This window comes from Equus asinus, chromosome 17 (genome assembly GCF_041296235.1).
Source record: "Equus asinus isolate D_3611 breed Donkey chromosome 17, EquAss-T2T_v2, whole genome shotgun sequence".
Taxonomy (NCBI): domain Eukaryota; kingdom Metazoa; phylum Chordata; class Mammalia; order Perissodactyla; family Equidae; genus Equus; species Equus asinus.
The window spans coordinates 502,430-530,052 of record NC_091806.1 but is presented as its reverse complement, the minus strand read 5'-3'; the positions used below and the strand labels follow the sequence as shown (position 1 = coordinate 530,052).

At 38.6% G+C, this 27,623-nt stretch overlaps 1 protein-coding gene across 4 annotated transcripts in view; it reads left to right on the top strand.

The window, feature by feature from the left end:
• The window catches only part of HIPK3 (homeodomain interacting protein kinase 3), a 162,521-nt gene that overhangs the window by 89,595 nt on the left and 45,303 nt on the right, over positions 1-27,623 (top strand). For 3 of the 4 annotated variants that reach the window (XM_044750017.2, XM_044750018.2, XM_070487501.1), the window contains one exon: positions 9,781-10,879. In XM_044750017.2, the coding sequence (XP_044605952.1) occupies positions 9,781-10,879 (1,099 nt within the window). Of the gene's footprint in view, positions 1-5,950; positions 6,147-9,780; positions 10,880-27,623 lie in introns of those variants that run through there. The other variant, XM_044750019.2, reaches the window with a different exon arrangement.

Sequence of the window (27,623 nt, the reverse complement as noted above, 5' to 3'; positions counted from 1 at the left end):
AGGCCACACTTGTCTTGTGTGTGTTGTATTGTGTGCAAAGCCGCCCTTTCTCATTTCTGTTTCTGACAGTTACTTAAGAATTTTGTTACTGCGCACACTGCAGCATGAACACTGTTGGACCTGTTTTCCTTAGTTGTACAGGAGCGTTTCTCTGGGCGTGACATCTGCCGGGAGAAGAACTGCTGGGGGACGTACTGTGCACTTTCAGGTGCCCTCCATGGGGGTCCTGCTTTTACCCCACTCTGGGGAGTCTCTGTTCCCTGCTCCTCCTCAGGGCTGTGTGTTGTCCTACTGTTGTCAGTCTGATGGGTATAAAATGGCACCTTACTCTAGTTTTAATTAGCATTTTCCTTATTACTAGTGAGGTTGGGAATTTTTTAATGAGTTTTTTGGGTTGTATTTCCTTTTCTGTGAATTGCCCTTTTATATCTTTTACCCATTTTTCTACTGATTTTTGCCAAACACAGTATAATTTCTTTAGATGTTTGTCAGTTGTGTGTTGCCAATATCTTCTCCATATCTCTGACTTAATCTTTATTTCTAATAGTATTTGATAAATGAATACAAATTTAAATTTTAATAAAGTCAAATTTTCTAATCTTTTATAGTTTGTGCTTTTTGTATCTTGTTTTTCAGAGGTTTATGATTTGTTAAAAATGTAACAATTTTAAACCAAGAAGGATGAAAAAATGTAGATCTGTGTAGGCTTCGTGTTATGAGACATTTACAGATTCGTTTGTTTTTTTTTAGTCTTTGGAATGGAAAGGTGGAAATAGCTATAATTAGTGAAGATGTTTTTGCCTCTTTTGTATTTATCCTCTTGAAGGAAATGCTAGCACTTCAGTTGGAGAATAATGAGAACATGTGGGTGTGGAATTGTTTAAACGTGATGAGGGAAAGGTACAGCATTGTAAACTTTTCAGGATAAATTCACACGTGGTCAATATGTGATACAAATTTGGGAAATCACTCACTGGAGACAGTTTTTAAAAAAATAAGGTGGTGAAGATCTGTCTTTTTGGACGGGGTAGGGTGAGGTGTAGCCACACCGAGGTGGAGCAGGTAGTCCCTGTTCTGTCCGTGGGACGTGTGAAGGAGCTGCAGACTGCTCCACCTGTGTAGTGTGTACATTAAAGAAGAATGCAGGAGTGAGTAAATTTTGGGTAACTTAACTTGATTATTTAAAAAATAGTACCTGAAAATTTGAATTTACAAATGAAGACAATTTGTAAAAAGTTTTCCATTGGATTAAATTAATTAAAGTTCTTTCATTTCTTCTGTAAAATACGGTCTGTTTCCTTGACGTTGTCAGGAAAACCACTGATAGGTTCCTATGTATTTTTTTGTCACATGTTAGAGTCTGGGTACTAATGAAGGAACCTACACTTTGTTTTCTTTTCCCCCAAGTGACTGAATCCTTAAACTTCAAACTTATAACTCTGAGAACTAGGCTAACCATCTGTTGTCAGATGTAATATAGTAAAGGTAGAATTAAAATAATGTTAAGATATTATTTGATAATATTCACAGTGAATGGAGCTATAAGCCATTAAAAAAAGTGAACTTGACATAACATTCATAGATTATTAACTCATTTATAATTTGAAAAATAATTTGAAAATTAGGTCAGTTAGCAGAAGTTTAAGCTTCAGCCCAAATAGTACAGTTTTTGGCAAAAGGTTTCCATCTGTGGTATCACCATACTTATTTCAGGGGCTGCTATACGATTTTTTAAAAGCACATACAACAAGTTAATATTAATTTAATGAAAACATTATGTTTATAAGATAATGCAAAATAAAATGGTCAAAGTGGCATTACAATAACAAGTAGCTAATTCATGGCTTTCATCAGTCTCTGTGTAATTAAAGTAGTAGTGTGATGTGTGTTTTTAACGTTCTTCTCTGCATTCTGATACCTTAGTTTTCAGAGTTTTTTTTTTTTTTTTAAAGATTTTATTTTTCCTTTTTCTCCCAAAGCCCCCCAGTACATAGTTGTGTAACTTTAGTTGTAGGTCCCTCTAGTAGTGGTGTGTGGGATGCCACCTCAGCGTGGCCTGAGGAACAGTGCCGTGTCGGTGCCCAGGATTCGAACCAGTGAAACCCTGGGTCACCAAAGCAGAGCACGCGAACTTAACGACTCGGCCACGGGGCTGGCCCCAGCTTTCGGTTTTAAAGCTCTTAAGAAAAACGTTCTTTTATCCCTCTGTAAAATGTTGACTAATTTTCAATATTTGAACAACAGCTGAAACAGAAATGAAGTTCTCATATTGGTTGTTATGTGGTGTCCAGTTACAAATAATCATAAAAACGATTCCGAATCAGACTTTATTGATGTCTTAATATTCTTGGTGCCTGAAAATATTCATGTGTCTGAAAATATTTTAAAAGTGGAAAAGGTGTAACTTTCTTTCTAAGTATATTCATGAAAGCAAAATCTTTAACTCTATGGATATACCAAGCTGAAATAATCTATTATTTACATGAAACTAGATTATAGACAATATTGTTACCTTGAAGACTTTGTTATATCTCCTGTGATCTCTTTCTCAGACCTTGTGAAACCAGATGTAATCTTTTGTACAAAAATTAGAGTTGTGATAAAGCTGATGTTTGCAATATACTATAAAATATAAGTTTGAAAAGATGTGAGGCTATAGAATAGCTTGAAGCTTTATTCATTTAACTCTGCTAGACTTTGTGAGGAATGCAGAAGTCATTTAACAACAGCACAGTTTCCCTTTGGCCACTACTTAGGTGAGGTGGGTTGATCCTGTTGTCTTCAAAAAGGTATTCTGCCATGTGGAAAGTCATAATAGTGATGCGCAAGGCTCCTTTCTTGAAATGAGTGAGTTAGTTACTCGTTTGCACATAAAAATGGTTTGGTGAAGACCACCTTCCCTAACGTGCTTTTACTTTGGACACAGTTTTCTGTTGAGTACTGTCTCCCCTACGGTGGTTCCCTTCTCCGTTCGTCACACCTGAGATGTGTCAGGACAAGGACTGAGAGCCACTGTATTCAGATGGAGAATTTTGGATTCTTTTGCTGCTAAGCCTTTTTAAAAATACCTTTTGTGTTACATAAGAGAAGTGTTGAGTTTGAATCTGTTTTACTAGAAGGAGAGGAGCTAGAATTTAGCAAAGAATATTGGGAGCTAGTGTGGTGAGAGATAATCGGAGAGAGATGGTCGGTCAGAGGGAGAGACGCATAGTATTTTGAGGACAGGATGTGAAGTATTGTGCTGTTAGGAGCAGGTCGGAGCTCGGGCTTTCACTGAGATGAGGGAGGGAAAGAGAGGGCTCTGAGAGACGACTGGATCCAGGTAGAGACCAGAGGAGGGTGGCTCGAGGAGCACCTGCTCTTGTGTTTGTGTCACGGTGTTGGTGTGCTCACTGACTTTCACGTGGTACGTTTCAGTCCTTTGTGTCCCTGGTGCTGATTACAGAATGCCGAAAGACAATGAGAGTCTATGACGTATATTTGTGTAATTTGACTTAAAAACGCATCGTTCATCAGTGAGCTTACGTTTGACACAGGACAGTACTAAATTAGCGTTACTGTCTTACATGGGACGGTCCTCCAGCCCTGTTAGCTTTGAGGCTGTCCGCTTAAGGGTGCATTGGTACATTTCACCTGGTACAGCCGTCTTAACTGTTTTTCATTTCCTATTCCATTCTGTCTCTCCCTTTAAAGAGTGATAGAAAGTTCATTTTTGAAAGTGAGCTGCATTTGTGTCTACTTATTTTCATATATCCTGAAAACAGAGTTGATAGGTGTGTTCAGAAAAGAAATCTGAACGCAGGGTTGTTTGTCAGCAGAATCAAAGGTTTGCTTTGGTCTAGTGTAGCTGTTTGCTTACTTCCAGTTGAATGAAAATATTCCTGAAGGTAATTTTCATTGAGGTAACTTTTTTTGTTTGTTATATTGCTAGTTTTTTTTTTAATTGTAGAATTTTGGCTACAAATTTAATGTTTTGGTCTTTTATCCCTGTTTATAATGAGGTAATCTTTTAGTGCCTTGAGCTTCTCTTTAGGTAAAAAAAATCTCTTCTATGTTTTTAAAAGGCTTTTGTTTTACTTGTAATTTTCATGTATTCTTCTAGATCTTTAGAAGTCTTAATGCTGATCACGTTTTCATATTTGTATCTTAATTTAAACTTGATGCTTTTAGTAATTTAATAATTTCTGTATTGTCCTGTGACAGTCTGAAAGAACTGGGGCTTATTCAGTCATCATTTGGGAAAGCTCAGCTATATATGGGTTTCTGTAGAACTTAGTCTTAAGTGTAGGATTTAATATTTATCAGTAACGCAAATGAAAAAAAAGGAAGTTTGCTTGTTATAGCTACTGATGACATCAAGCTCTAGGTGTTAGTGCAACCAGTATTGATAAAGAAAGAATTAGATTTAAAAATGGAAATTTGAAAACCACAATGAGATACCACTTTGCACCTGTTAGGATGGATATTATAAAAAAGGAGAACAAAGAAAATGAGTGTTGGTGAGGATGTGAAGAAATTGGAACCCCTGTGCGCTCCTGGTTGGAATATTAACAGCATAGCTACTATGGAAAACAATAGAATGATTCCTCAAATTAAAAATAGAATTACCATATAATCCAGTTATTCCGCTTCTGGGTATATACACAAAAGAATTGAAAGCAGGATCTTAAAGAGATATTTGTACATCTCTGTTCACAGCAGCATTATTCACAACAGTCAGAAAGTGGAAGCCACCCACATATCTTTCAATGGCTGAATGGATAAACAAAATATGGCATATACATACAATGGAATATCGCTTAGCCTTAAAAAGGAAGGAAATTCTGACATGTGCTGCAACATGGATGAACCTTGAAGACATTATGCTAAGTGAAGTAAGCCAGTCACAAAAGAACAGATATTGTATAATTTCACTTATGTGAGGTGCCTAGAGTAGTTAAATTCATAGAGTGAGTGTAGAATGGGGCTGCCAGGGGCTGGGGGAGAGGACAATAGACAGTTGTTTATATGGTTAGGAGTGGTCAGACTCATGCTTGTAATTGTCAATATTTGTTATGTTGCTGTTTTGGTAGTTGTGAAAGGTTGTGAAGAATTTGGATAGAATTCAGATGGGTCTTAAAGTTTTTTAGAGGATTGGAAAAATAAGGCCTATTAATCAAAGTTAATGTGCCTGAGAGCATTACGCTTGGGGAACTGAAGCTTACTGGTTGCTCTGACAAATCTTCCTTGTCCTCCGAGTGATGTTTAGTAGGTGGCCCAGCCACAAAGGGGTGGTATTCCAGAGCTTGATAAGAACCAATGGCAAAGTCATGAATAATACAGCTGCAAAGGTAGAACATAGTATGTACTGCAGTGAGAAATAGTAGGAAACAGTGTTGCACCGAGTCGAGGTTGGGACTCCACGGACTTCAGCAGCTCCTGGAAATGCTGTCCTCTATAAAGTCCATAAACACTGAGTAGAAGTCACCCTGTCGGGTCATGAGTTTATCTGATGGAGGTGGGAGAAGGGAAAGACTTAAGACCTGGATATGGCAGGGAGTCACAGTGGCCAAGCTGACTGGTGACTTAGAGTTCCTTCTTTGTGGTCTGTTAGACCTATCTGCCCTCACCCCTTTCTCCTCGGGTGCCGTGTGGATTAAGTGACATTCCTGTTCCTGTTTATGTTTTAAAGTCACCTTTGAGATTGGTCCCACAGAGCACAGTGGTTGGTGAGGGTACTCCCTTTTTCTGAGCATCCTTTAGTTGACTCTGGTTTGGGCCCTTGGGTTAATTGTTTGCCTTCGAGCTTGGCATGTTGGGAAAGAAAAGGTAGGAGTAGCAGGACTCAGAAAATGAAGTAGTTTCTCCACTCTCTCTAGGTTGTTTATCTGGATCTCAGCTGTTGTCCACGTGACACCTTAATTTAACATGGCGTGGATTGGTTTTGAGTGGTGTGCATTCTCTTCCCTAGGACTTCATCCTGATTTCTCAGACTTGAGTGCCCTGAATTGGTAGGACTTGAATTTGCCCAGGATTTTGTCCAGATTGGATCGTTGGTGTCAGAGGTTAGCTTGACTCTACATGGCCTTGGGAGCTGGTACATATACAGATGCCTGGACTTTAGCACAGACCTGCTGCATCAGACTCTTCCTGGGTGGAGTTCAAATGTATGTTTATTTATTTAACTTTTTATTAAGGAAAAATATAAACATATTCAAAAGTAGACAAGATAGTATAATTAACTCCTTTTTACTCACTGTCAAACTCTTATAATGAACAATTTATGGCTAATCTCATTTTATCCATATCCCCATCCACTCTCTGTATTATTTTGAAGCAAATCCTAGATATATTATTTCACCTCTAAATACGAAAATTATATATATATATAAATGTATATTTTTTTGGTTTAAAGATCTAATTGGCTTTATTCAATGATTCAGGAATCGGGCAGCATCCCATCTAGTAAGTAGAAAGGACCGCCCAGAACGTATCTATCTTAATAGGTTCCCAAATGGTTCAGAAAGTTTTTTTGAACAGGTAATTACATGATAAAAATTAATGTGGTAAAAATGATGTACAGGGAAAAGCATGTCTTTCTCATTGCCTCCAGTATTCTTGTTACTCTCCTCTAAGGCAAAGAATGTCTTTGTGTATGTACAGATATCCAGTGTACATGCAAATATATACATACATAATTCTCCCTTATCAAACACACATGGTAGTAACTTACAAAGTACACATTTTTCTGAATCTTGCTTTTTACATGTAACAATATTATCTTGGGCATGAGGCCATTACAGGGTAAGTAGATGGTTTTGGTTTTCTTAAAGCCTATATATAGTTGGTCTTTGTATGGAGGTGTATTTACCCCATGTCTTTTGGATGGTGTTGAGGTTATTTCCAGCACATGTGTGTTTGCACAGTGCTGCGTGGATCTTGCACTGGAGCTGATTGCCTGGTTCCAGGTCAGAGAACATCCCCGCTGGCAGTTTTGTGAGATATTGCCGCGTTTCCTCCTCACCATCTGTGTATGGTGTGCGGGGTTCTCCAGGCTCACCAGTTCCATTTTTTTTTTTTTTCACTTTTTATTAAGATTATGATCGTTTACAACCTTGTGAAATTTCAGTTGTACATTATTGTCAGTCATGTTGTAGGTGCACCACTTCACCCTTTGTGCCCTCCCCACCAGTTCCATTTTTAAAATGCTCTTCATGTCTATGTTAATACTTTTCTTTAAGTCCACTAGTATATTTATAATAGCTGTTTTAGAAATTCTTATCTGTGAGTTTCATCATTTCTGAGTCTGTTTCTGTGGGTCTGGGTCACAGAAGTGGTTTGAATTTTGGAGAATCGTGCTAATGTTAAATTGTTGGAGATAAGATTGGGGAGCATCACAAACAGTATTAAGTGACTTAGTGGTGAGTTTGATGTGTTTAGAAGGAATCTTCAGTGTGGGTTTGCCTCCTTAAAAGGATGATAAATTGGTGGAGTGGAGTTTTGAAACCTCCTGAGTAAAGGTGATGCCAAGAAGATTTTAAGAAAATGGATGAAATGGTTTGGAATGGCAGGATTTCAATTTACAATTTTCTGTTACACAATGGACATCAAATCTCAATTTGTCTAATGAGGTTTTGTAGCTGCTTTCTTACCAAAGCCAAGTCACTTTAGGAATGTGGCAGTCGTTAACAAGAAGCGTTTAGGAAGTTGAAGGAGGCATTAAAGTTATGCCTTTTATCTGAAGGGCAGTGTATTTTCCTGTTCCTGTTACTATACCCTAGCTCTGTGACCTCGGGCCAGTTACCTAGTCCTTCTGAGCTTTAGTTTTCTTAACAGCAAATTGGGAAGATAGTAATATGACTAAATGAAAGATTCCAAATGAAGCGTTCATTAAACCGTTGCACCATGAGTGCTTAGTAGGTGGTAGGTCTTATTATTTTAAATGTTATGTATTATATAGCGTGATGCAAATTTGTTGTTTTTGAGTCAAAGAATTGATGTTTGGTGATTTATTAAAATAGTAGAAGAGTTGCCTGGTTAATACAATACAGATTTTTACATTATGGAGAACAGAAATATTTTGAAGTTAATTCAGTCACCTAACATTATTTAAAGAACAACAACTCTGTATCCTGGCATCTTGTTTCAGATCTAGTGTGAAAGCCGGATGCATACGCTGACAGTCGCAGTGTAGTGTAACATCGTGAATGCTCATTAGAAAAATACAGAGGCTCCTGTGAGAGCACTGAATGCCCAGCCCTGCCTGGGGGGAGTGGTGAGTGGGTGTGTCCCAGGAAAGACTTCCCCAGAAGGTAGGCATCGCTCTGACCTGGATGTAAAGGCTGTGCAGGAGGACGTTGTGCAGGGACCTGTGTCTGGTTTATATACTTATTTTTGCAATTGAGTTTTTTTTCTGAGGCAATTCTTGGCTTTAGATTTAAGGAACATGAGTATATTTATGTAGTACTGTATTTTCTTTCGTTGTCGTTGGTTCATAAATGATGGTTTGGTGGTAGAATGCTTTACTTATGCCAAACGAATGCAGTTTCAGGATCTGTATTTATTCCTTTCGGGGAAAAATGATTGGTACAATTTCGAGGGCATGTCTTGGCCATTGTAGCTGCTCCGTAAATATTTATTGATTAAATGAATGAACTCAGTTCTTATTCCCAGCCTTTTACGCAACACTCAAAATAACTGAAACACTAATTAACTAGAACAGAGATATTGAAAATGCTTTTCTTCTCCAAGAGAAAAAAACCTTTTTTTTTTTTTTTATTAATGTTATGATAGATTACAACCTTGTGAGATTTCAGTTGTACATTTTTGTTAGTCATGTTGTGGGTACACCACTTCCCCCTCCGTACCCTCCCCCCACCCCCCCTTTTCCCTGGTAACCACCGATCAGATCTCCTTCTCAATATACTAATTTCCACCTATGAGTGGAGTCATATAGAGTTCGTCTTTCTCTGACTGACTTATTTCGCTTAACATAATGCCCTCGAGGTCCATCCACGTTGTTGTGAATGGGCCAATTTTGTCTTTTTTTATGGCTGAGTAGTATTCCATTGTGTATATATACCACATCTTCTTTATCCAATCATCAGTTTCTGGGCATGTAGGCTGGTTCCACGTCTTGGCTATTGTAAATAATGCTGCGATGAACATAGGGGTGCAACGGACTCTTGAGATATCTGATATCAGGTTCTTAGGATAGATACCCAGTAATGGGATGGCTGGGTCATAGGGTATTTCTATTTTTAACTTTTTGAGAAATCTCCATACTGTTTTCCATAGTGGCTGTACCAGTTTGCATTCCCACCAACAGTGTATGAGGGTTCCTCTTTCTCCACAATCTCTCCAACATTTGTCGTTCTTGGTTTTGGATGTTTTTGCCAATCTAACGGGTGTAAGGTGATATCTTAGTGTAGTTTTGATTTGCATTTCCCTGATGATTAGCGATGATGAACATCTTTTCATGTGTCTATTGGCCATATTCATATCTTCTTTTGAGAAATGTCTGTTCATGTCCTCTGCCCATTTTTTGATCGGGTTGTTTGTTTTTTTGTTGTTAAGCAGTGTGAGTTCTTTGTATATTATGGAGATTAACCCTTTGTCGGATAAGTGGCTTGTAAATATCTTTTCCCAATTAGTGAGCTGTTTTTTTGTTTCAATCCTGTTTTCTAAGAGAAAAAAATCTTAATGAAATTTAATTATTTTTAGAAATTACGGATTTGACCCTTAAAAGTTTTCCTCCTGAGATGTAGTTAATATGTTCCTTTTTTTCTTTTTCTTTCACAGGTATGGCCTCACAAGTCTTGGTCTACCCCCCGTATGTTTATCAAACTCAGTCAAGTGCCTTTTGTAGTGTGAAGAAACTCAAAGTAGAGCCAAGCAGTTGTGTATTCCAGGAAAGAAACTATCCACGGACCTATCTGAATGGTGGAAACGTTGGAAATTCTCATCCTCCCACGAAGGGTAGTGCTTTTCAGACAAAGATCCCATTTAACAGACCTCGAGGACACCACTTTTCGTTGCAGACAAGTGCTGTTGTTTTAAAAAACACCACAGGTGCTACCAAGGTCCTAGCAGCTCCGGCGCAGCGAGCTCCCGTGGAGGCACTTCCCGCTGGGGCGTGGCAGCACAGGCTCGGCTTCCTGGAAGGCCCCCCGAGATGTGGATTGAAGCGCAAGAGTGAGGAGCTGGATCACCACGGCAGCGCGATGCAGATTGTTGACGAGCTGTCCGTACTTCCTGCAATGTTGCAGACCAGCATGGGAAATCCAGTGACACTTGTGACAGCCACTACGGGAACAAAGCCAAATTGCACCAGTGGAGAGGGCGACTACCAGTTAGTGCAGCATGAAGTCTTGTGCTCCCTGAAAAATACTTACGAAGTCCTCGATTTTCTGGGTCGAGGCACTTTTGGCCAGGTAGTCAAATGCTGGAAAAGAGGGACAAATGAAATTGTAGCAATCAAAATTTTGAAGAATCACCCTTCTTATGCACGTCAAGGTCAAATAGAAGTGAGCATATTAGCAAGGCTCAGTACTGAAAATGCCGATGAGTATAACTTTGTACGAGCTTACGAATGCTTTCAGCACCGGAACCATACCTGTTTAGTCTTTGAGATGCTGGAACAAAACTTGTATGACTTTCTGAAACAAAATAAGTTCAGTCCCCTGCCACTAAAAGTAATTCGACCCATTCTTCAACAAGTGGCCACTGCACTGAAAAAATTGAAAAGTCTTGGTTTAATCCACGCTGACCTCAAACCAGAGAATATTATGTTGGTGGATCCTGTTCGGCAGCCGTACAGAGTTAAAGTAATAGACTTTGGGTCAGCCAGCCACGTATCAAAGACTGTTTGTTCAACGTATCTGCAATCTCGATACTACAGGTAGGGGACAGCGACTTTTTGGGTTATTTAATAAATGAATTTCTGCTAAATGAAAAAATTTTGTATGTATCTGTGGTGAAAAACACTGCTTCGGATAAATAATCAAGACAAGATCAACTTAGGTTTGAGATTTTAAAAAGACTTTAAAAATTTAGACATGAAATCTGCCCAAACACAATAGAAATCTCTACTGCCAAGTTCCATGTCAAAGACTTGTGGTATTTTTGTTGTTAGTAGTCCTTAAGGAAGGATAGGTGATAAGGATGATCAAACAGAAGGCTTTAAATGTTGGGAAAGGGTTTATAGTAATTTCTCTATATATCTTTGGGCATTTCAGCTCTCAAGAAAACTAGTTTATTAAAGACATAATCAGACGCAACTGAACATTTAGAAAAGTTAGATGTAAGAATTCAGAAAGTTATTCTGCTTAGTTATTTTAAGATTCAAACACACTGCACAGCTGCTACAAATGCCCAGGCCGCTTTTCATAACTGGTTTTGTGCTCTCTCTGCCTGTGTGCTGTAGGTAGCGCCGTTGCAGTGTTGGTGCTGTGGGTGAAATTTAAAGAAGAAAATAATTGCCATGTAAATATTGATAAAGTGCTGCAGTGTCATGATTAACAGTATCTTTTGAATGTATAAATATGTTTGAATTCATAGTTTAATAATTTGAGGAATTCTTTTCATTTCAGCCTAAGTGAATTTATGGTCTTGGTGGACTTGAGCCCCGTGAGCTGCCACACAGTGGGCGGATACGGGGTCCGCCAGTATTGGCCAGTAATAAGTTAGTAAATAGATGGACACATGCTGTTTATTGTTAGAACACAAGGGGTGTAGATTTAGGCCCAACAAGGAGTCATCGTACCCTGGTGTCGCATCTGCCTTTGCATTACACCCCTCACCCCGGCTAGCTTCCTGCGAGCCTTAGTCCCCGGGACAAGATGGAGGAGAATTCACTGCACAAGAAGCAGCTCCAAATATGTGCCCTCCGTTCGTAGGTCATCAGTAGGAACCCCACGTTTATGTCACTAAGCAGTAATTAAGTTCATTAAAATATGTATTAGAAATTAGAAATGTAGCCTCATTTACCCTTTAGTATATTCCTGATTGTGTGATTTTTAGATTAGAGTCCTAGATACCATTCTCAAAACCTTTTAGATGGTTTAAAAGGTGTTATAGTTGTAGCAGGATAATGAGTCTTACTTAATATCTCATATAATTAGATTTATTTGAGTCTCTGTGCTCCTGACAATTTTTTTTTTCAGTTTAATGGAATACAAGATTAGCTTTCAGTTAATTTTTTTCTGGAAAAATTATTTAAAAATCTTATTTAATGGCATGAGAAGAACAGTGCTTTTCCCCCCTTCTCTTTGTGCTCTGTGGGTTCTGTCTCAAGAGCTTTCCATCATCAGCTGGCACATTATATAAACCCCCGAGCCCCAGCTGCTGGGGCTCTATATTTAGTTCACTTCTAGTCAATGACTTCATTTTATCTGGGCTCTGCAGTATTCTGCTGTCAGATTTAGCTCTGTGTGACACCTAGACTCCTTGTCCTTTATTTGAAATTTTTTGGATGAAGTGAAAAAAAACTTTATTTTCTATACTTGAGATTATCTGTTTATTAATTGTTTCAAGAAAGTAAAGGAAATCCTTTAAAAAGTAATCTAAAATACTACATATTTTATGATAGTGGTTTCTAGCATTAGGCCTTTGCACAAATATTAGCCTCTGTTGGGAATGAAATTAAAAAATTTGTGAGTAATTGCTAAGTACAATTAGTAGTTTTTAATTTGTTTTTAATGTATAAATTTCAAGTGAATAATTTATCTGAATTTTGGAAGCTATATAACTGCTAAATTACATGTTCTGTTTAGAGAAAAAAATAGGGCTCTTATTTGTAAACAAAGACTACTACTAGCATTGTAGCTGATGTTGCTTGGTTAAAAAAAATTAAAAATGGGCCTTCTGTCAGATCCAAGAGTTAGAAGGGTTAGTAAATATTAAGATAGCTTGTGAAAATATAGTGTAGTCCTTAACCAAGTACTGTTTTAATATCTAGTGTAATTTTATATGAAAATAGCAGGCAACCATTGTTCTTCAGTATTTGCTTGTAGTTTATATTTGGAACTTTGCCAATTCTGAGTTAATTTTTGACTAAGTTTACTTATAAATTTGATTAGGCAGTAAGCAAAAGTGTCTTACACTTGATTTTTACTCTTTGTTAAAAATATGTTGTATTTAAAAAATGGAAGCAGGAAGTGGAAACTTACCAAATTAAATATTTTTGAGCTAGACACAGTAAGAACACACCCCCTGAGTTCCAAGGTAAACGATTTGTGCTTAGACATAGGTTCATGTGTTACTCAGTTTCTTTGAACTGTGCAGCACAGAAATGTAGTAGCGATATCTTAAAATAGACAGGGGACAGTGGCCAGCAGTTGTGGACGACTATAGATGGTGAGGCTGCCTAGCGCCTGTGGTGATGCAAGCCAGAATTACATGCTCAGGGCATTGATTTGCTCAAGGTCAGCATGTTCTAAATTGAGCTGCTCGAGTATGGTTTCTGTCAAGAACACGTAGGGCTCTTGAATGCATAAACCGTTTTAGCAGCACAAGGTGCTGTATTTATGAGGTGTGGTGGCAGCATTCAGGTCATGAATATCTTTTTCTTTTTTTTAAATACAGAATTTTAGCCTGTGGTTCTGAGTCATTTCAGAACATAGAGGCAGGAAAGTAGGCTGTAAAGTAACCTGTGTAGCAGTTATATTCTTTGCTACTTTACTGAGTAATTTAGCATTAATTGTTGAAGTAAAAAATGCTTTTTATTTTCCCTGTAATAGTTGACAGAAAGGTACATAATGGTAAACAATTAATATAGGCTTTTATCAGTTTTTGTTTAGGGCATTCCCAACCCTTATGCCTTTTTTTTTTTTTCCCAAAGATTTTATTTTTTCCTTTTTCTCCTCAAAGCCCCCTGGTACATAGTTGTATATTCTTCGTTGTGGGTCCTTCTAGTTGTGGCATGTGGGACGCTGCCTCAGCGTGGTTTGATGAGCAGTGCCATGTCCGCGCCCAGGATTCGAACCAATGAAACACTGGGCCGCCTGCAGCGGAGCGCGCGAACTTAACCACTCGGCCACGGGGCCAGCCCCCCTTGTGCCTTTTTAACCCCAAAGTATCAAAGGCAAAGTTCCTGTAACAAAATTAAGGTACATAGAAGGACCCATAGAATAATAACTGATGGTTTACACGGGGTGCTTTATAACGATGGAAGACCGGATGTGTGTCCTGTGTCACTTTTTCAACTGCGTTATGTCTGTTTCCTAGTTTCTCCTATCTCATCCCTGTGAGTTTGGTGAGACAGTTGAGGGAATTCCTGTTTAATAAGTAGAGAACTGAGGCTGATACAAGTCAGGTCCAAATTCATACTGCAAGTTTAACTCAATTTTTGTGGAGCTGTTTTTGTGTGCTGGCACTGTGCTAGGTACGAGGGATACAGAGGTGATTAAAACGTTTCCTCATTTAACAGAGGAGAAAAATACTTTGTCTCAAAAGTGCTAGGCTCAAGGTGGGTGCAGGATGCTTTGGGGGTCCAGAGGAGAGCACTTAGTCTAATGTGAGGGTTCAGAGAGGGCTTCTAGGGGGAGATGATCCCTGTACAAGCCTTGGAAGCAGAAGGGAGTTAGGATGGACTAGTCTCAAAGAGCATTCTCTCTCGCTAGCCCATTCTTACCTCATGAGCTCAGTATTGGGCTGCAATTGCTGGAAATTTCTTCTCTATCATAAAAACAGTTGTTTTTATTTGGGAATCTTTATTTGACAAATACAGGTTGTCAGCAGGGTTTAGTTTGAACAGAAGTTGTAATAGAAGGTTCCAGATGTCTAAAATGAAGTGCTTTTCAGTGCCATACGTTGTGGCAATCTGCAGACGTTAAGTTGCTTTACTACATACGGGCTTCAAAAAGTTTTTTTGGCAGAGCTCTTAATGTTTATTTTTAAACTGCTTTATTGAGATATCATTCACATACCATGAACTTTACCCATTTAAAGTGTGCAATTTAATGGCTTTTAGTATATTCATAGTTGTGCATCATCACCATAATCAATTTTAGAACATTTTCCTTACCCCGAAAGAACTCCCCTGCACACCTTCTGCCCGTCTTTCCCCAGTCTCCCCATCCCTAGGCAACCAGAAGTCTACTTTCTATCTCTATAGATTTGCATAGTCTGAACATGCCATATAAATGTAATCATACAATATGTGATCCTTTTTGACTGGCTTTTTTTCACTTAGCATAATGTTTTCAGGGTGCATCCATGTTGTGGCGTGTGTCAGTACTTCATTTCTTTTTGTTGCCAAATAGTATTTCATTGGATAGATACACCACATCTCCTGTGTCCATTTATCAGTTGATGGAGACCTCTTAAAATTGTATCAGTGAAAATTGTATCACCTATATGAATAGAAAACTGTAATATGTCCTTGAGTATTGTCTTTCATTCGTAATATTTAGTGCCTATAAAGTGTAAAGTATTGTTCTGGGTGTTGGTTATGCTTTGAGGAGCAGAAATATAGACTCTACACTGTGGTGCTCACAATCTGGTGAGCAGACAACCGGAAAAGTAAAGTGCTCTGGTGGACAGGAACAGGGAGACACAGTAACAGGATGGACTTACTGTTTTTATTTTTAACTTTTTATTTTGAGATAATTCTAGACATACAAAAATTTGCAAAAATAGTACAAAGAATTCCTGTATACCCTTCACCCAGATTCTTCAAATGTTTCAAATTTAGACTTTTTACCACCCTAATTTTATCAGTCAGTCTTTCTCTATGTAGGTACACACACACACACACACACACAACACTTTTTTTCTTAAAATGCTTGAGAGTTGCACACTTGTAGCCCCTTTCCCTCTCACTGCTTCAGCGTGTGTCTCCTCAGCATCAGGGTGCTCCCTTGCAGAACCTACTGCAGTGTTCAGAATCGTCAGGTACCATTAATTCAGTGTTATTGATTTGATGTTTGAACTGCTCAAAATACTATTTGATTTGAGTAAATTAAAATCAATTCAGTACCAGTATCTTATTTATAGACCTTATTCACATTTTGCCAGTTGGGCTCACTAATGACCTTTTTCCAGCTCACGATTCAATCCAGGGTCGCATACTGTTTGCTTACTGTGTCTGCCTCTTCAGTGTCCTCTAATCTGGAGTAGTTCTTTAGTCTTTCTTTGCCTTTCATGACCCTGACACTTTTAAAGAGTACTGGCCAGTTATTTTGTAGAATGTTCCTCATTTTGGGTTTGTCCAGTGTTTTCAGCTTATGTGTTTTTGGAGTAACTGCACAGAAATGATGTTATGTCTTCACATCCTAGGAGGCACATGATGTCAATTTGTCCTGTTGCTGGTAACGTTAACTTGGTTGAGGTGGTGACTGCTGGATTTTTCTACTGTAAGGTTGTGTTTTTCTTTGTAATTAATAAGTATCTCTTGGTGAGATACTTTGAGACTATGCCCATAGACTTTCTCATCTTATTTTCACAGACCAATTTTAGCATCTATTAGTGGATATGGCCCTAAACAATTATAAATGTGGGGTTGCAAAATGATGATTTTCTATTTCCATGATTCCTCTGAAAGGAATTCTTCTATAAGGAAGATCTTTCCTTCACTTAATATTTTTGTTTGTTTGTTTCTGTGTAGACTCATGGATTCATATTCAATGGGTTATAATCTGTTACTTGTCATTATTTGTTTTACTGCACAGTTCTCCAAAACTGTCCAGTTAGAGCCTCTTGAAGCTTTTTCCTGTATCCCTTTAACGTGGCCCCGTCCTTCCTTGAGTGCTTACTTTATGGTACTACAAGATATTTCTGGGTTACTTGGTACTTTTCCTACCCCCTCCCTGGTACCAGCTGTTTCTGTAAGGAACTGTGATTCTTTTTATTGGAGAATGGTATTCAGAAAATAAGATCTGGATGCTAATACCAGATGCACTCATTGGTACTAGGATGTTATTGCTTTTAGACCCTTTGAGTGGCAAAGCTAGAAAGTATATGTTTGTCTTATGTGTGTCAGTGTGTGTATTTCTATGTGTTTATATATTAAAACCATGAATTATACTGATAATCCAGTTATGAAACTTCAGAGTTCATTCTATCCTTCTTCCTCTATTTATTTATAATCCCTTCTCTGATACTGAGAATCTTAGCTCTCATTGTCCACAATGTATAGTGCTTATTTGCGCAGTTCTAGAATAAACTTAAAGTAGTTTTGGAATTGCTAATCCATACCACTGCTAATTTACTCAGCAGCGTGCAGCACTTCTTTACGGTTCTTCTGTTCTGTAGCCTCAGACTTGGAGCATGGGGTCTGCATACCGCGTTCCCCAGTAATCCCCCTTCAGTGTGATTGTTATTTATTTGAAGTATAAAGTTCATTTCTTTGTATTCCATTTTGGGCCCTCCATGTCCTTGCTTGTTTATTTGACTATGTGAAACAATTAACATGGTTGTGAAGATCAGAACTATACTAAAAGTTTATCTGAGAAGTGTCACCACCCCCCCCCAGTCCTGTCCCCTTCATTCCTGCCCACCCCTTTTGGTAACCATTATCATTAGTTTTTGTTTTATTCTGTGTGTGTGTGTGTGTGGCCGGGTAGGGTAGTACAAGTGAGCAGATAAATTGTCTATTTTCTCAATTCCCCTTCTTACAGGAGCGATAACATGCTATAGATACCTGTTAGCACTGACTGTTTTCCCTTAACAGTGTTTCCTGGCAATCTCTTCATGTCAGTTCATAGAGATCTTCCCCCTTTTACTGCTGAATACTGCATTGTGTGGATTTCCGTTGTTTATTCGGCCACTTTCCTAATCATTGACATAGTGTTTCCCAATTAGAAACAATCTTGAAGAATAACTTTGTGCATATGTATTTTTGTATTGTTGGAGTTGTATCTTCACAGTAAATTTCCAGAAGTGGAATTATTTAGTCGAGAGGTAATGCATATATAGTTTTGTTAAATATTGCCCAATTCCTCTCATTAGCACTGCACCAATTTGCCTTCTCACCAGCAGTGTATGATAGTGCCTGTTTCTCTGTAGCCTTGTCAACAGAGTATGTTGTCATTTAAAAAAAAAATGTACCAATCATGGGGCCGGCCCAGTGGCACAGCAGTTAAGTGTGCACATTCTGCTTTGGCAGCCCAGGGTTCACTGGTTCGGATCCTGGGTGCAGACATGGCACTGCTTGGCAGGCCATGCTGTGGTAGGCGTCCCACATATAAAGTAGAGGAACATGGGTGTGAATGTTAGCTCAGGGCCAGTCTTCCTCAGCAAAAAGAGGAGGATTGGCAGCAGATATTAGCTCAGGGCTAACCTTCCTAAAAAAATAAATAAATAAATTTATCAATCAAATGGTAGTTTCTGTGTAGTTTTTCTTTTAAAAGATTGGCACCTGAGCTAACAACTGTTGCCAATCTTTTTTTTTTTCCCCTGCTTTTTTCTCCCCAAATCCCCCCAGTACGTAGTTGTATACTCTAGTTGTGGATCCTCTAGTTGTGACATGTGGGACGCCACCTCAACGTGGCCTAATGAGCGGTGCCATGTCCATGGCCAGGATCCGAACCCTGGGCTGCTGAAGCGGAGTGCGTGAACTTAACCACTCGGCCATGGGGCCGGCCCCCTATTTGTAGTTTTAATTTGCATGTCTCTTATGAGTAAAGTTAAACATCTCACGTTTAAGGGTCATTTTAAAATTGTAGTGTGTGTGTGTGAATTGCCTGTTCTTGTCTTTTGCCCATTTTTTCTATCAAGAGTTCGGTCCTTTGTCGGTCAAGTTTCAAGATTTCTTTTGTATATGAGGGATATTTACCCCGTTATTTGTGATACATTTTGTCATTCATCTTCTGATGTTTTAATGTGTTGTTTTTGCCTTGTAAAAATTTTTCTTGTGGTTAGTTTTATCAATCTTCTTTCATTGCCTCTGGATTTTAAGTCATAGTTAGAAAGCCTTTCCCCACGCCAAGTTTAAAGAGCCGTTCACTCTTTCTTCTAGTACATGTTGAGTTACATTTTTAGTGTTTAGGTCTCTAATCCATTTTGACTTTATTCTTGTAGTTGGTGTGAGGTGGGGTCTAGTGTTCTTCTTTCCAAATAGCTAAGCAGTCAGAGGGACCTGCTTTAGATTGGGCGGGTGTGGGAAAAGCTCTGAGGACGTGATGTATTGCACTCAGACCTGAGGGCACCTGCCATCCAGCGTGGGTGGGATGAGAGCCCCGGGTAGAGGAAAGAGCATGTATGAAGGCTCTGGTTGGAGCGAGCTTGGTGAGGTGAAGACCCTGAAAGCCTGCCAAGTGAGACGCAGGCCAGGGGAGAGGGGGAGCGCAGTGTGACGTGAGGTTGAGGGTGGCCTCAACATGGTGTGTGTTTTATCACTCTGGCTGCTGTTTGGAGGAGGGGACAAGAATGAAAGGAGGAGGAAGGCCATGAGGACGGAGGCGTTAAGTAATCCACAGAGAAGAGGCAGTGGCAGTAGAAAGAAACGGCTGGATTTGAGGTACATTTTGGTATGAATATGGTTATTTTGCTTTTCACTAAGATTTTTTTTCTTTGTTTCTGAGGGGATAGATGCTTTGTTATGGTGGATGATATTTGTTGTTAAATTGTGTGTGAATTTAGACAAACACCTGACTTCCATGGCCTTGGTTTTCTCATTTGTCAGATGGAAATATGATGATTTGGAGTCTACTTGTACTATACTCTTAAATGTATATTTGACACATGTGGAAGCTCTGCATTAAAAACTAACAAGGGAAATGGAGGAACCTAGAAAACCCCCTACTAGCTGTACTTTAGACATGACTGCCTGAATCAGAGGAAGTGAAATACAGCCTTTAAAATTTTTTAAAGCAAAATCACGACATTTTCTTTTTAAGTTAAATTATTTTAGGCTGATTTGTTTTATAACCCCCCCAAGTCAGTGGGTAGTGTTTATCCTCTAGAAATGACCACTTTTTCTTATCGTGTATTAGGAGGAATATTGAAATAGAAATAGGATCAGAGAATACATTCTGTTTTGCAATTTGCTTTTGATTAACTGTATCTGTGGACATTTTTTTCAGTGTAAGTTTCTGTAGATCAGTCTTATTCTGTGAAACTAAATAGAAATTTCATGTGTGAATTCTGTTTAGATACTAATTGAACAGATAACTGTAAAGAGACATTTATAAGGAAATAAAGAAAATTTAGATGTCAGTTGATATTTAGGGAATTATTGATTTTTTTATGTGTGATAATGGCATTGTGGTTATTTTTTAAAAGTATTTCTTAGAGTTATATGTTGAAGTATTTATAAATGAAAGTATATGTCTGAGATTGTCTTGCTACCACCTAATGGGGAGCCATTATGATAATTTTAGACAGACTTTTTGTGGATTTACTTGTAATTTTTAAAGCTGGGTGATTGGCAGATGGTGGTTCTACTGTGTGTCTTTGAAGTTTTCTGTAATAAAGTAAATAAATATCATCAGGTCTTAAATACTTTAAAACTAAATGCTAGCAACAGTTCCCATAGGTCTGAGTGTTCAGGAATCTGAATCCATGGGATACTGGTAGTTTCCTAGGGCATGCTTTTGTCAAAAGCAGGGTTTTAGGTGGATGTAAACGTCAAACTGTAAGATTCAGAATGTTTGTTTGGTTAAGTAGAATTGAAATTTGATCTCTTATGTCTTTAGTGTACTAAGGTTTCATGACGCCTTTTGGTATTAATTTATTTAGTTGCAACTGTGACTAACTTCCTTTAGTTTCATTCAGATACTTTCACATCAAGGGGACTGGCTAAAATGCTTTCCAAATTTTAATTAACTCCTCTTTCCTTCTTTACTTTTTACTTAGTTTTAGACAATCTTTTATTTTCAATAGGTGAAAAATGGTAACCTTCAATATTGATGGGAATTTTTAAAATAACCTTTTAGATTTTGATTTCAAATTATTTCATTGAATTATAGTTTTGGACATTGTTTTGTTAATATTTAGAAAGGAATATTAATTATCTTTCTAAATATTGCTACATGATATTAGAGCATTTTTATACTCAGCTAACCCTTTTCTTTATGTATTTCCCTCTGGAAACATTTTGTCCTTACTGCTCTCTATATGTTGGAAAAACAAATAGGACTAATTCGTAAACTGTATTATAATCTTGAGCTAACAATTTGGTAGCCAAGATTATTTTTAATAGGGAATTTTTTCGTTGTGAAAAACACATAATGTAATATTTACCGTCTTAACTGCTAAGTGTACCGTTTAGCAGTGTTAAGTATGTTCACGTTGTTATGAAACGGACCTCCAGAACAAATCTGAAATGCTACACCCATTAAACAACAACTTTCTTTTTCTTCCTCTTCCCAGCCCCTGGTAACCACCATTCCACTTTCTGTTTCTATGAATTTAACCGCTTTAAATACCTCATATAAGTAGAATTATACCGTGCTTGTCTTTTTGTGACTGGCGTATTTCACTTAGCTTAATGTCCTCAAGGTTCATCCGTGTTGTAGCCTGTGTCAGACTGCTCCTTCCTTTTTAATGTCTGTGTATAGACCACATTTTGTGTTTCCGTTCTTCCGTCGGTGGACGTTTGGGTTGCTCCCACCTCTTGGCTACTGTGAATAGTGCTGCTGTCTATACAGTGTACAAATATCTCTTCAAGACCCTCTTTTCAGGTCTTTGGGATAGGTACCCAGGTGTGGGATTGCTGAGTCCCGTGGTCCTTCTATTTCTGAAAGAGCCTTTGTCCTCCTTTCCATAGCTGTTGACGATTGCACAGTCCCAGCAGGATTTCAGTTTTTCCACATCCTCTTCAGCACTTGTTTTTTTCTGTTTATTTTTATAGTCTCCATCCTAATGGGTGTGAAGCGATATCTCATTTTGGTTTTGATTTGCATTTCTCTAATTAATCATGTTGAACATCTTCTCATGTGCTTGTTGGCCATTTGATATCATCTTTAGAGAAATGTCTATTCAAGTGTTTAGCCCATTTTTAAAGATTTTATTTATTTCCTTTTTCTCCTCAAAGCCCCCCAGTGCATAGTTGTATATTCTTCGTTGTGGGTCCTTCTAGTTGTGGCATGTGGGACGCTGCCTCAGCGTGGTTTGATGAGCAGTGCCATGTCCGCGCCCAGGATTTGAACCAATGCGACACTGGACCGCCTGCAGCAGAGCGCGCGAACTTAACCACTCGGCCACGGGGCCAGCCCCTAGCCCATTTTTAAATCAGGTTGTTTGATTTTTTTGTTGTTGAGTTGTAGCAGTTCTTTATATAGTCTGGATATTAACCCCTTATCAGTTATATGACTTGCAGGTATTTTCTCCCATTCTGTAGGTTGCCTTTTCACTCTGTTGATTATGTCCTTTGATGCACAAAACTTGTAGAGTTTGACGTAGTCCCATTTGTCTTTTTTTGCTTTTGTTGCCTGTGCTTTTTGTGTCATACCAAAAATATCATTGCCAAATCCAATGTTCTAAAGCTTTTCCCCTGTTTTTTCCTAAGAGCTTTGTAGTCTTAGATCTTAACATTAGCTGCTTAATCTATTTTGAGTTAATTTTGGTATATGTTGTTAATATATGGATCCAGCTTCATTCTTTTTTGCTTGTGGATATCTGTTTTTTTCAACACCATTTGTTGCAGAGACTGTCCTTTCCCCGTTGAGTGGTCTCAGTCCCCGTGTCGAAGATCATTTGACCATGTACTCAATGGTTTATTTCTGGGCTCTATATTCTATTCTCTTGGTCTATTTATCTGTCTGTATACTGGTACCACACTGTTTTGATTATTGTAGCTTTTTAATAAGTTTCAAAATTAGGAAGTATGAGCCCTCCAACTTTGTTCCTTTCAAAAATGTTTTGTCTGGGGTCCTTTGAGGGGTTTTTTTCCAATATCATTTCCCCCCAAATTTGATGTCACACTGAGAATTTTTTTTACTGATGTATAATTGACATATAACATTTTAGTTTCAGGTGTATAACATAATGATTTGATGTTTGTGTATATTGAGAAATGATCGCAGTGGGTCTCGTTAACATCCATCACCACACATAGTTACAGGATTTTTTTTCTTGTGGTGAGAACTTTTAAGATCTACTCACTTAGCAACTTTCAAATATGCAATACAGTGTTAGTAACTTTAGTCACCACGCTGCACATCACATCTCCATGACTGAACTCATTTTACAACTGTGGAAGCATGCGACTTTTGACCCCCTTCTCCCGTTTCGCCCACCCCTTGTCCCCTGGCAGCCACCAATCCATCTCTGTGTCCATAAGCTTAATGTTTTTGGAACAGACTTTTGATGTTTTCTGATGTAACTCTACCTGTGCATGCATTATATTTAGTAGTGTTAACCGTTTTATTTGTCCTGCCTCACCCTCAATTCTTTTCAGTAAGCACAGGGGACTTCCTTCTAAAACTAGGTCCTGCTTATACCCGTGGTTACTTACGGTGGGGAGATATTTGATATAATGGGATAAGTAGAGTAGATCTTTGTGTGATGTCACTTTTTTAGTGATCTTAAACTTAAAGAAATAAACACTTTTTTTTTTAAATAGAGGCAAAAAATAGAATCAGGCACTTTTCTAGGTCCATGAGTTTACTCTTCTCCATTCAGTTTTTTCTTTAAGTCTATATTGGTGGGAAAATATTGAGAATTACGTAAAGTAACCCATTTTGTTTTCGGGCATCTTTCATTGTTAAAAGATTTCCCCTTTGGTAACCAGAAATCTAACATACGCTCACCCAGATTCACATAAAATAAGTGATTCAACTAACCATAAGAAGTTGGTTGGCATGTGGATTAGGTCCGTGTATTTTGTCTTATGTGAGAAACGTAAATCTCTCTCAATTTAAAACCCTACAGTATTAAAGCCAAGCGTGTCAGTATCTTGGTTAGAGCCGTGGGCTTGTCCGTGGGCTCTGTGCCTCGGGCTAGATCTTAGACAAAGTCTCTTAGGTCCCTAAGGAACCAAACTCCTCAGAAGGAGAGAGAGGAGAGAAAATAGGACTGCTTTGCCGTGTAGTAAATTCTGTTCATTTGGAAATAGCTTTGGAATCAATCTGCATGGTCTAAGTATTAGACCTTCTAAAGGCCATCTGAGGCCTCTTTCAGTCCCAAAGTTGGGTGATTCCTCCAGGCCTAGGCACTAGTAACTTCTAATTTCCCTCCCTCCCTCCTTCCTGAGATGAATTGAAAAATAATATGGCGTTTCCCATATAATCATTGCCCGCATTTTAAGGAGTCCAGACTTCATTCTCCCAAATTAACTCCTCTCATTCCTTATTTCTTTTTATAATGAAAAATGACTGCTTATGATTCAGTACGTGATTTCAGTAATATGAAGAAGCAGCACCATGAATGATGTGATAGAATTTAGGTAGAACCAGCAGACGAGGAGCTCTGAATTTTAATCCTGATTCTGTTACCAATCGATTATATGTGATACTAATTAGTATATGTGACTTGTGAGGAGTCTGCTTAACTTTGTATGTTTGCACATTAATAGGTTAAGGTCCGAGTTACTATGATCCTCTTCCCTTATAGGTACGATATTAGGTTATAAGATAATATATAATTGCCAAATAGTATCAGTCAGACATAGGGCAAAAACATGTGTAAGAGCTTGGTCACAAAGTGAGTTTGTTAAGTTAATTCTGTAGATTGTAGCTGTAAAATGTGTAATAAATGTAATGCCATATAAACTGTGCTGATTTCTCATTTTATGTCAGGTTTGAATGACTATATTCTAGAATTACTTATAACTTAAATAGTTATTCATAGATTAAAAAGACTTGTGTGAGTTTTTTATTATGTTGGTTAAAAGCTTGTAGTGTGAAAGGTTATTAGTCTCCCTGTGCCGTGTGGCATTGTTTTGAAGGTGCAGGTGGTCACTGAGCGTGCTCTCATAGAGTGAATGATGACACGGCCTAGATGTCCGCCTGGCCTCACACTTGGGCGTGCACGAGCCTGTCTGTTTAAGTGCTCAGCACATTCTCGTGAATGGAACCCACACCCTGGGTGCTGGTAGCCGGTGCCTGCTCCTGCGAGGAGAGCCAGTGCAGTGGCCCGGGAATAACGTAGGCATCATCGGGTGTGGCTAGATTGTATTTCTTTCTTTTTTTATTTTATTTCATTTTTTTCCTTTTTCTCCCCAAAGCCCCCCGGTACATAGTTGTATATTCTTCGTTGTGGGTCCTTCTAGTTGTGGCATGTGGGACGCTGCCTCAGCATAGTTTGATGAGCAGTGCCATGTCCGCGCCCAGGATTCGAACCAACGAAACACTTGGCCGCCTGCAGCGGAGTGCGCAAACTTACCCACTCGGCCACGGGGCCAGCCCCAGATTGTATTTCTTGAGAGAGAGAATCTAACGTGTGCCAAACGTTGACATTAAAATGAACAAATGTTTCTTTTGTGAGAAAACACTGAACTACAAAAACTTTTCAATGTATTTATCTAAAACTAGTGTGCTAAACTAAAAATCATTTGATTTAATGTTTTTTAAATTATAAAAGTAATGAATGCTCACTGTCAGAAAAATTTGAATAGTAAAGACAGCTATGAAGTAAAACAGAAAAAGTTTCCCCCTTTATGTTGTGGCTCTGTTTTATAATTATTTATAATAGAGTTTGTACTTTAATTAAATAATCCTCTGATATATATTTCATTTGTTTTCTACTTTTTTTTTTTGCTGAGGAGGATTAGCTCTGAGCTAACATCTGTGCCAGTCTTCCTATACTTTGATATGTGGGTTGCTGCCACTGGTAATGCCACAGGGAAGCTTCTCGTGTGTCTTTGGACACTGACAGATACGTTTTCACAACAATTCTAGAAGGAGAATTGTTGGGTCGAAGGATATGTACACTTCGCTGATGGGCACTGCCAGGTTTCCTTCCAGAAATGTATTTTTCCCATTTATAATCTCATCAATAGTGTGTGAAAATGCCCCTTTCTTCACATTCTTTTCATCACAAGGATATTTTTAGTCTTTCAAGTTGTTGGCTTTAAATAAGCAAAAAACAAAATCAAGTTTTAATTTTTCATCACTCTATACTACATTAAAAAACAGTTTTGTCTGTCTCTGTTGTATGGTTTACTGGTAGACACTCCTTTATGTAGGGAATGGGAGTATAAACAGAGTTCATATAATAATAGCATTTATTGACTGCTTAGTACCAGCTGCTGTGTTAGAAACTTTTCTTAATTACCCTCTACCCTGTAACAACCATGCTAGGTAGACATAGTATCTTTGTTTTACAGCTGGGGAATTTGCGATTCAGGTATGTTAAACAACTGGCGTAATGACACCCAGCTAATCAATCGCAGAGCTGCATTTTGAGCTCAGTTCTGCTTCTCTGCTTTACTGTGCTCCTTTTCCAGGGGTTGTCCCTCTCCTCCTGAAGGGTACTGATGACTTGTTTATTAATTGCCAAATTTGATGGATTTTTCTTAAGCCCACATCTGAATGAACCTGTCTCATTCAGTGCTGTTAGTGCTTTGTTTTATCGGAGCTTTCTCTGCTGGCTTCCTCAACGCTGCACCCTCAAGATTCTTCTCTCACTTCGGACGAACGTCCGTGTCCTTTTCCTTGCCTCTTCAATGAATACATCCTAGTTCACTGCCGCTGTCTGGCTGGGATCTTTCTGTCCCATGACTGCAGCATGTTTGTGTGTTTAATGTGGTGAACTTTCAGATGCCGTCCTGTGGCCTGGACCTCCTTTGAACACCTCATTTCTGTTTCCAGCTCTCTCCCTGCGTGGTCTCTGGATGTTGCTAACTCATGTTCAGATGGCTTATCTTTCTCCCAGTCTTCTCATCCTCCCATGGTACATTTCAAAGTTAGTAAAGGAACCGTTTCCCGGTTACTTAGTGTTGGAAAGTTTGAGTTCTTTGGCCTGGCTGTTTCCCTCTATATATCTAATCATTGTGTGACCAGATCCTATTGATTTCACCTGGGAAACATTCTTCTGTGTAAATCTGGCCACCCTCTTCTCACTGCCCTGTTCTGGTTTGGAGTTAGATTAGTAATTCATTTTTTAACCTGTAGTCTCTGCCTCTTCCAGTTTATCCTGCATTGTTAGAGATGCGTCATGGACCAGTTTAAGAGATCACAGACATGTGCCCGCACACACATACTAGAAGATTTTTTACTCCTTTGCTCTTTCTTACCCCTTCAGTTCCTAATATGAATGTACTTATCAGGAAATGTCACAAACCAGTGACCTTTTGGAAACCTGATTGCAGAGACATCAAGATTTTGGCATGTCCTTGGCCTTGAAATAGTTCTGAACAATTGGAAAGAGCTCACACAGTAATCAAAAAAGAATTAGAAGAGTTTAAAAATGTGTGAGCAGAGTGTTGCTGTGCTTAGGAAGCATTTGGTAACTTTGAACAGGTTTTACATACACCCACTGGTAACAGGAGCCCTGGCTCTCTGTTCTTCAGTCGGGAGCCCCCAGTGCCCGCTCTCCCTGTGGTAGAGCTGTTGCCTGTCGTGGCAGAGTGCTCCCTGGCATTGCAAGTATGGTCTTTCTTTTCCTTCCTCAAAGCAAATTACTCATCAACAGTTTGTAAAGATAAAACATTTGTATTAAGGATGTTGTAAAGTAGAATCAAGTACTTGTAGAGCTGGAAACATCTACACAGACATTTAGTCTAACTTACTTTATAGAAGAAGCAACTGAAATCCAATATA